The 10,892-nt window shown below is 41.7% G+C and overlaps 1 protein-coding gene across 3 annotated transcripts in view; it reads right to left on the reverse strand.

Annotated features, from left to right (window-relative positions):
- Positions 1-6,822, reverse strand: part of KIF3A (kinesin family member 3A) — an 82,398-nt gene extending 75,576 nt beyond the window's left edge. For all 3 annotated transcript variants that reach the window (XM_060143567.1, XM_060143566.1, XM_060143568.1), the window contains exons 1-2: positions 6,685-6,822; positions 3,388-3,661 (exon numbers count right to left, since the gene is read on the reverse strand). In XM_060143567.1, coding sequence (XP_059999550.1) covers positions 3,388-3,661; positions 6,685-6,690 — 280 coding nt within the window. In that variant the 5' untranslated portion in view covers positions 6,691-6,822. The remainder of the gene's footprint in view (positions 1-3,387; positions 3,662-6,684) is intronic.
- Positions 6,823-10,892: the final 4,070 nt, after the last annotated feature.

Genomic DNA, 10,892 nt, shown 5'->3' on the forward strand with positions numbered 1-10,892 from the left:
ATGTTCTTGGAATGGAAGAATCAACATTGTAAAAATGACTATACTACCCAAAGCAATCTACAGATTCAATGCAATCCCTATCAAACTACCACTGGCATTTTTCACAGAACTAGAACAAAAAATTTCACAATTTGTGTGGAAACACAAAAGACCCCGAATAGACAAAGCAATCTTGAGAATGAAAAACGCAGCTGGAGGAATCAGGCTCCCTGACTTCAGACTATACTACAAAGCTACAGTAATCAAGACAGTATGGTACTGGCACAAAAACAGAATTATAGATCAATGGAACAGGATAGAAAGCCCAGAGATAAACCCATGCACATATGGTCACCTTATCTTTGATAAAGGCAGCAGGAATGTACAGTGGAGAAAGGACAGCGTCTTCAATAAGTGGTGCTGGGAAAACTGGACAGGTACATGTAAAAGTATGAGATTAGAACACTCCCTAACACCATACACAAAAATAAGCTCAATATGGATTAAAGACCTAAATGTAAGGCCAGAAACTATCAAACTCTTAGAGGAAAACGTAGGCAGACCACTTTATGATATAAATCACAGCAAGATCCTTTTTGACCCACCTCCTAGAGAAATGGAAATAAAAACAAAAATACACAAATGGGACCTAATGAAACTTAAAAGCTTTTGCACAGCAAAGGAAACCATAAACAAGACCAAAAGACAACCCTCAGAATGGGAGAAAATATTTGCAAATGAAGCAAATGATAAAGGATTAATCTCCAAAATTTACAAGCAGCTCATGCAGCTCAATAACATAAAAACAAACAACCCAATCAATAGACATTTCTCCAAAGAAGATATACAGATTGCCAACAAACACATGAAAGGATGCTCAACATCATTAATCATTAGAGAAATGCAAATCAAAACTACAATGAGATATCATCTCACACTGGTCAGAATGCCCATCATCAAAAAATCTACAAACAATAAATGCTGGAGAGGGTGTGGAGAAAAGGGAAACCTCTTGCACTGTTGGTGGGAATGTAAATTGATGCAGCCACTATGGAGAACAGTATGGAGGTTCCTTAAAAAACTACAAATAGAACTACCATACAACCCAGCAATCCCACTACTGGGCATATACCCTGAGAAAATCATAATTCAAAAAGAGTCATGTAACAAAATGTTCACTGCAGCTCTCTTTACAATAGCCAGGACATGGAAGCAACCTAAGTGTCCATCAACAGATGAATAAAGAAGATGTGGCATATATATATACAATGGAATATTACTCAGCCATAAAAAGAAACGAACTTGAGTTATTTGTAGTGAGGTGGATGGACCTAGAGTGTGTCATACAGAGTGAAGTAAGCCAGAAAGAGAAAGACAAATACCGTATGCTAACACATATATATGGAATCTAAGGAAAAAAAAAAGTCATGAAGAACCTAGGGGTAAGACGGGAATAAAGACACAGACCTACTAGAGAATGGACTTGAGGATATGGGGAGGGAGAAGGGTAAGCTGTGACAAAGTGAGAGAGTGGCATGGACACATATACACTACCAAATGTAAAATAAATAGCTAGTGGGAAGCAGTCACATAGCACAGGGAGATCAGCTCAGTGCTTTGTGACCGCCTAGAGGGGTGGGATGGGGAGGGTGGCAGGGAGGGAGACATAAGAGGGAAGAGACATGGGAACATATGTGTATGTATAACTGATTCACTTTGTTATGAAGCAGAAACAAACACACCATTGTAAAGCAATTATACTCCACTATAGATGTAAAAAAAAAATTAAACTTCTAGATTTCTCAATCAAAAAAAGTAAAAAAACTAAAAAATAAAAGAATGAAATTAGAACACTACCTAACATCATACACAAAAATAAACTCCAAATGGATTAAAGACCTAAATGTAAGAACAGACACTATAGAACTTTTAGAGGAAAACATAGGAAAACCACTCTTTGACATAAACCACAGCAAGATCTTTTTGGACCCACTTCCTAGAGTAACAAATAAAAACAAAAATAAACTAATGGAACTTAATTAAACTTAAAAGCTTTTGCACAGCAAAGGAAACCATAAACAAGACAGAAAGACAACCCTCAGAATGGGAGAAAATATTTGCAAATGAAACGACAAATGATTAATCTCCAAAATATACCAACTGCTCATGGAGCTCAATATCAAGAAAACAAACAATCCAGTTAAAAAATGGGCAGAAGACCCAATAGACATTTCAACAAGGAAGACATACAGATGGCCAAGAGGCACATCAAAAGATGCTCAACATCACTAATTATTAGAGAAATGCAAATCAAATCTACAATGAGGTATCACCTCACGCCGGTCAGAATGGCATTATCAAAAAAGGTAGAAACAATAAATGCTGGAAAGGGTGTGGTGAAAAGGGAACCCTCCTACACTGTTGGTGGGAATGTAAATTGATAAAACCACTATGGAAAACAGTATGGAGGTTCCTCAAAAAACTAAAAATAGAACTACCATATGACCCAGCAATCCCACTACTGGGCATATACCCTGAGAGAATCATAATTCAAGAAGATACATGGACCACAATGTTCAGTGCAGCACTATTTACAATATCCAGGACATGGAATCAACCTAAATGTCCATCGACCAATGAATGGAAAAAGACGATGTGGCACATATATACAATGGAATATTGCTCAGCTATAAAAAGAAACGAAACTGAGTTATTTGTAGTGAGGTGGATGGACCTAGAGTCTGTCATACAGAGTGAAGTAAGTTAGAAAAACAAATACAGTATGCTAATGCATATATATGGAATCTAAAAAAAAAAATGGTAGTGATGAACCTAGTTGCAGGGCAGGAATAAAGAGGTAGACATAGAGAATGGACTTGATGACATGGGGTGGGAGGGTGAAGCTGGGGCGAAGTGAGAGTGGCATCGACGTATATACACTACCGAATGTAAAACAGTTGGCTGGTGCGAAGTAGCAGCACAGCACACGGAGATCAGCTCTGTGCTTGGCAATGACCTAGAGGGGTGAGGCAGGGAGGATGGGAGGGAGGCTCAAGAGGCAAGGGGGCTTCCCTAGTGGCGCAGTGGTTGAGAGTCCACCTGCCGATGCAGGGGACACAGGTTCATGCCCTGGTCCGGGAAGATCCCACATGCCGCGGAGCGGCTCGGCCCGTGAGCCATGGCCGCTGAGCCTGCGCGTCCGGAGCCTGTGCTCCGCAATGGGAGAGGTCACAACAGTGAGAGGCCCGCGTACTGGAAAAAAAAAAAAGAGGGAGGGGATCCGGGGACATGTGTATGTATATGGCAGATTCCCTTTCTTGTGCAACAGAAGCTAACACGGTATTGTGAAGCAATTATGCTCCAATAAAGATCTACTTTAAAAAAAAGTAAACTATATAAAGTACTCACCATTGTAGCCTTCAAGAACAGAATCAATAATAGGTCTGGCAGTTAAGTTATAAACATCTAGTTGTTTACTCTCTGGTCCAAAAACAGTATCAAAAGTAAACGTCTTTGGAGGTTCATTGGAAGAATCAGTCTTATGTACAGTGATAGTTCCCCTCATCTCATCCACACTGACAGCCTGCTTGTAGCACATTGATTTCTCTCTGTCATTGAGGGGCCGGCACCTAACCACCACCTTCACATTATCGCAGCTTTCTGGCTTCTCTGATTTATTGATCTGGTGGAGAAAATATTTACAAACAATGAAAAGAACATTTACTTTTACCTTCAACAGATTAAATTTAAATTTTGAAAAAGGCTACTTTGGCATCCTAGTGCCTTGCATACGTTAAGCACTTCATAAATAGTTGTTAAATGCAATTAAAGATCTTACAGATATATAGAAAAAGCTTATTTAAAAAGATATGAAAATAGTTTCTTTTACAATACAAATGAGGGGAGAGGAAACCTTATTTACATTTACAGTTAATGCTATTCAGGCAGAAAATGAGAGAGTATATTAGAGACTTGTCTTTCTGCACAAAGCCCCTGACTTGCTCTGAGTTTCCTGCCTGTAGGAAAACATGTGTGAATATGGTTAATAACTTTAATCAAGAATCTAGTAATAGGTCCTCTGCTCCCCCTGAGACTTTTAGTTTTATTGATATTTTCTACAATGCATTAGTAAAAAAATTTTTTATCAAATAATATATCCAGGGCTTCCCAGGTGGCACAGTGGTTAAGAATCTGCCTGCCAACGCAGGGGACACGGGTTCGAGCCCTGGTCCGGGAAGATCCTACATGCCAGGGAGCAACTAAGCCCGTGTGCTACAACTGAGCCTGTGCTCTAGAGCCTGAGAGCCACAACTACTAAAGCCCTCGAGCCTAGAGCCTGTGCTCCACAACAAGAGAAGCCACTGCAATGAGAAGCCTGCTCAACCCAACGAAGACCCAATGCAGCCAAAAAGTAAAAATAAATTAATTAAAAAAATAATAATATATCCTCATATAGTCTACTTTTTCTATAGAAGACAAGTGAAAGACAGAAAAGAAAGCCCAATGGCAGAAAAATGTTTTAGCTTGACTCTAACCTTATGAACATTTGTATATGTAAAGTTTCAAATTTTGAAATTCTGTGATTAAGAATCTATATTAAAATACAATTATTAAAGTGAAGAAGTTCAACAGTTTGGTTGAACAGATATTAAATTCCTACTGTTTCAGATACTCTTCTAAGCATTAGAGAAACAAACGTGAGCCACTGTCATTGACAAGGAACAGATTATATCAATTCAACACACTTCTTTCCATCTCTACTTTCAGCACCTTATTCTAGGTCACCATTATCTCGCCCCGAATTATAAGAGACTCCTACCTGTACTACTGTATCTAATTAGGTTCCCCTATAGTCTGTTCTCTACTTGGCAGTCAGTTTCAACACAAATCTAATTATGTCACTCTCCTACTTAAAACTCTTCAATGGTTTCCCACAGATCCTGGGATGAAGATAGAAATCCTTCAGGGGGGGTGTGTAAGATCTGGTTTTATTTCACAAGCTTGGCTTTCTTAGCCACAGCCACACTGGCTTTCTTTTAGGCCTTTTCTTGTCACCATGATCCCTCTCACCACACTCCTTCCCAGGTGCTGTTCCTTATGCCTAGAACAGCCCCCACCCTCCTCTTCACTTACCCTGCAGACCTCAGCTCAATAGCCCCTTCACCTGGGAAGACTTCCCTGATTAGGTCAAATCCTTGTATAGGCCCTGATAGCACCCTTCAATCTCCTTCTCCATCGGTTACAATTTTACTTTTTTTTTTTTTTTGGCTCCTTATTTGATTAATGTCTGTGTCTCTATTTAACCCATAAGTTCCAAACTGGTAGTCAGTCAAGGGGCTGAATTCAGCCCACAAATGTCTTTTGCTTGGCTTATATTATTTAAAAATCTTTTGAATTAGTTGCTAAAAATTAAAACTTGAGCAATTTCACAAAAATAACAATTTCTAGATTCTCTTGGAAAAAACAGATGATCTGACATCTGTAGGTCAGCATTCCTACATGGCAACACTTAATTCATCAGAATCTATTTTTATCTATTGTATGCCACCCATCCACTTCATTCATTAATGTTAAGTGTCTTTGTCCCTGTATGTATGTATGGTTTTCACCTCCGCCCTAGAAGGCAAGGGTCTCTCTTCTCAAGTTCAAGAACCTGGCTGGTTTTGCTCAATATTGTATCTCCAGTGCCTAGCATGGGGTTGGTGCCCAATAACTGTTGAATGAATTGATAAATAGAAAGCAACAAGTAACAAATATTAAGCACTTAATGCTAAAAGTCAAGCACTGTCCTTCAAGTCTCCTGCGCATTCTTATCTCATCCTGATAACCCCAGAAGGAAAAGTTTAATTACACAGGAACGAAGGGCCCAGAAAGATTAAATAATTATCCAAGGCTTTGCAACCAGTAAATAACCAGCCACTGCTCAAGTGTTCTTCATCACCCTATAATGGACTTACTACGCCTCCTTATTAGGTGCACGATAACAATCTGTGATAACCTACAAGACAAACATACCACCAGCCACCACTCACCCCCCTCACGTAAATAGCCGGCCGCAGCTCAAGTGTTCTCCATGACCCTATATTGGACTTACGACGGCCCCTTATTAAATGCAAGTTAACAGTCTGTGAAACCCTACAAGACAAACATACCGCCACCCACCACTCACTCCCCTCACACACAAAGACACCTACGGGTTACATTCTGCACTGTAAGCTAGAGCGCTACGAGAGGAATGACAGCTCGAGTCAGCAGCCTGCGGTAGAGGCAGGCTGCCCGTGCTTTGCTGCCTTCCAGAGCTTGGCTCCTCGGCGTAGAGACCCCACGGGGTGCGAGGCATCAAAACCCGACCCTCCGCGGTTGCTCCTAGAGGCCCTACCCAGCGGACAGGGCTGGGAGCGAGAGCGCATCCTCTGGCACAGTGCCTTTATGTCAAGCAGCCCAGGCCTTGCGGGATGCAGCAGCAATGAAGACCGTAAGGCCTGCCGCGGGCCCCTCCCAGGGTCGGCTGGACCCCCCCAGTCCAGGGCCCACCCGCCTGGCTCCCCAACCGCTTCGCCCGCCCCGCACTGCCCTGCCCTGCCCTGCCCTGCCCCGCCCCACCCCGGCCTCCCGCCTGCTCTGCGCCTCCATGGTAACGGCCGCGCCACCCGGCCAGGCCGCAGGGATGAGGAGAAACCCCCGCGGCTGAGTGACCCTACTCACCGGCATCGTTGCTTCCTCCCGTGCTCGGCGGACGTCCCCACCCGGGGTGCAGTCCAATGACGCCGGGTTCGCAGGAGAGGCGGGTCAGAGATTATCGAAACACCGCCTGGGCGCTCCCGAGACTGCGGCTCCTCTGGCGAGAGCGCGCTGTGCGCAGGCGCACTCCGAGCTCGCCCCGCCCCATCCCCTTGCCCGAGGCGTCTTCGGTCTCTTGCATTGCGCCTGCGCCGAGACTTTCGGAGTCCGTCTCCTAGGACGCCGGACTGAGGCTGCGCGTGCGCAATGCCGCCATTCCACTTTGTTGGAAATCTGGCCTGATTCTGGGCTGGAAGATCTGCCTACCACCGCGGCGGGGGGAGGAGGAGGCAATCCTAGACGGCAACGCCCATCTTCTAGCACTTGCAATACTCCGAATATTAAAAACAACGATAGCAATTGTACATTGTGTCCCCTTTGAAGAGCCAAAAACTTTACATACATTATTGCGCTTCATTGCCGACTTGTTTATCACCTGTCTCACCATTAGGTGAGGTCTTGAGGGACTTTGTCGGTATTCTCACAGTTACCTCCAGAGCCTAGAATACGACCTGGCACAGAGTAAGTTTTCAATAAATATTCGTGAAAGAAAGAATGATCTATCCTCTTTCTTGTCCGAACCTGTCTCTGAACACCACTCTGCTTGGATGTGTAATAGACATTTCAAGTTTATCGTGTCCAAATTGAAACGTTGATTCCCGCTTTCCGTCCCCTGGTAGTACCCACATCACCCCTGTCAAACATAAAATAAATAAGTAATTTAAAAGGCTAATCGCAATAAATGTAAGCTGAATTCTGACAATTTATCAGGTCAAAACCACAGTCTTTTTCTCTCATACTCAATACCCAATCTTTCTATAGAACTAGTTGTCTCTATCTTCAGAATAGAACCAGAATCCGACCACTTCTACCACCACCATCTCTCACCTGTGTTACTAAACAGCTCAGAACTGGTTTCCTTGCAGTTCATCCTTGCCATCCTAGTCTACTTTCAACACAGAAGCCAGAGGGCTGGTGTTAAAACATGAATCAAATACTGTCTTTTCTCCGTTCAAAACCTGCCAATGATTTCTCATCTCACAGAATAAAAGTCACAGGCCCTCTCCCAGTTTCCTGCAATGTTCTCTCTTACTCATTATTGCAAGCTATCCCCCTTGCACCAGCTCCACCTGGCCTCCTGGATTCATCTGACATTATAGGCACGGTTTCCTGTTAGAATACAAGGGCTTTTATGCTTGCAGTAGGAGCTAATAAAGATACTTAGTGTCAGCATACTGTTTTAAGTGCTTTAATTCCTTTTTAAATTATTAATTCAATTTACATTATAACCTTTTGAAATAGGTACTATTAGTCATTTTAATAGAAAACAGGAGTAACTATTTCACAGATTCAAAAAACTGAAGCATAGAGCCATTAAGTAACTTGTCCAAGGTCATAGCTACCGGCAATGACAAAGCCCAGATCCAAATCCAGGCCCTGGAAAGCTCCCCCTGTAGATATCTGCTTGACTCCCTCACCTCCTTCAGAATATCTTTGTTCACACATCACCTTCTCCGTGAACCCTACCAATGATCCTTCTATTTAAAATTCCAACCTTCAGCCCCAGTCTTCTTATCTCCCCTCCCTACTTTATATTTCTTCGTAGTACTTATCACTCTCTGATATACTGTAAATATGATATCAGCTTTATTGATATAATCACACATCATACAATTCACCAATTTAAATTGTACAATTCAATGATTTTTACTATATACAGAGTTGTGCAACCATAACCACAATCAATTTTAAACATTTTCATCCCCCCAAAAAGAAACACTACACTCATAGCCATCATTCCTCCTTCCCCCCTGCAACATCCCAGCCCTAGGCAACCACCAATCTACTTTCTGTATCTATAGATTTGCCTATTTTGGACATTTCATATAAATGGAATTATATAATATGTGACCTTCTGTGAAATGACGTCTATCACTTAGAATAATGTTTTCAAGATTCATCCCTTTTGTAACACATATCAGTAATCCTTTACGTTTCATGGTTAAATAATGTTCCATTGTATGCATATACCACATTTTTATCTATTTGTCAATTGATGGACATTTGGGTTGTTTCCACTTTCTGGTACTATGGATAATGCTGCTACAAGTTTTTGTGTGAACGTTTCATTTCCCTTGAGTATATACTACAAGTGGAATTGATGGATCATTTGGTAACTCTAAATAACATTCTGAGGAACTGCCAAGTTGTTTTCCACAGTGACTGTACCACCAGCAATGTATGAGGTTTATAATTTCTCCACATCCTCACCAACACTTGCTTTTGTCTTACCTTTCTTATTACAGCCATCCTACTGGTATAAAATAGCACCTCATTGTGGTTTCTATTTGTACTTCCTTGATGACTAGTGATGTTGGACATCACTTCATGTGCTATTGACCATTTGAATATCTTCTTCAGAGAAATGTCTAGTCAATTCTTTGCCTTTTTCATCTGTCTTTTCATTATTAAGTTGTTCAGAATTCTTTATATATTCTAAATACAAGTCTCTTTTCAGATATATGATATACACATGCTCTCCATTATGTGTATTGTCTTTTTAATTTCTGGATGCTGTTCTGTGTACTCTTACATTTAGATCTATGATCTATTTTGAGTTATTTTTGTATATGATATGGTATAGAGATCCAGCTTCATTTTTCCACATGTGAGTGAATATTCATCTGTCCCATCACCATTTGCTGAAAAGACTGTTTTCCCCCCCACTGAATTATTGTGGCAACCTTGTCAAATATCAATTGGTCATAAATATGAGGGTTGTTTTCCAGACTCTCAATTCAATTCCATTGGTCTATATGTCTATCCAGTACTATACTGTCTTTTTTTTTTTTAGGATTGGGTATTTTATTTTTAATTTTATTTTATCTATTTATTTATTTGGCTGTGCTGGATCTTAGTTGCAGCATGCCGGATCTTTTAGTTGTGGCATGCAAACTCCTAGTTGCAGCATGTGAACTCTTAGTTGCGGTACGTGGGATCTAGTTCCCTGACCAGGGATCAAACCCAGGCTCCCTGCATTGGGAGCCCAGAGACTTAGCCACTGGACCACCAGGGAAGTCCCTATACTGTCTTTATTACTATAGGCTTGTAGTAAGTTTTGAAATCAGATACTGTGAAGCCTCCATCTTATTCTGCTTTTTCAAGATAGTTTTGGCCATTTTGAATTCCTTGCATGTTCATAGAAATGTTAGAAACACCTTGCCAATTTCTGCAAAAAAGACAGCTGGAAACTTAACAGGGATTATGTTCAATTTATAGATCAATTCAGGAAGTATTGCCATTTTAACAATTTAAATCTTCCAATTCATAAACACGGAATGTCTCCCCATGTATTATATTTAGGTCTTCTTTAATTTCTTTCCGTGATGTCTGTAGTTTTCAACATAGAAGTATGCCCCCAAGGGTAACCACTACCTTGACTCTAACATTATAGTTCCCTCCTTTATAGTTTGTATAAATGGAATCATACAGTATGAATTCTTTCTATCTGTCTCCCTACACTCAATATTGTTTGTGAGATTCTTCCTTATCGGGTATAGCAGTTCATTCTTTTTCAATGTGGTGTAGTATCCCATTGTGTGAATATACCACAATTTGTTTATCCGTGTTTATCCCATTCAACTGTTGATGGACATTTGGGTTGTATCCAGTTTGGGGCTATTACAAATAGTGTTGCTGTGAACATCATGTAGGTGTCTTCTGGTGCACACACATGCATTTCTGTTGGACATTTACTTAGGAGTGGATTTGCTGGGATTTCCATATATTCTACTCGCGTTTATTGTCTCTTTCCTGACTAGAATATAAGTTCCACGTCTAGTTCTATCCACTGTTATGTCCCAGCGCCTAACGCATTGCAGGGCTTCAATAAATTACCTTCTCCAGGGTGGCGTGGTCACCAGCTGCTTCATCCCAGGCTAGGGACTCCGCTCGGGACTCTGCGCCTGTGGCGCGGGCTTTGGGTGGAGAAAGAGGCGCTCAGTGGAGGGACGTGGGGGTGGAGTAAGAGCCCGCCCCGCCCCGTCCCGTGGCAGCCCCAGCTGCAAGTCCCGGGCGCTGGGTTAGAAAAAGCCGGGCTAAGCCGGGACCCAGACCCGGGATCTGGCGTTGCC

The sequence above is a fragment of the Lagenorhynchus albirostris genome, chromosome 3, assembly GCF_949774975.1.
Source record: "Lagenorhynchus albirostris chromosome 3, mLagAlb1.1, whole genome shotgun sequence".
Taxonomy (NCBI): domain Eukaryota; kingdom Metazoa; phylum Chordata; class Mammalia; order Artiodactyla; family Delphinidae; genus Lagenorhynchus; species Lagenorhynchus albirostris.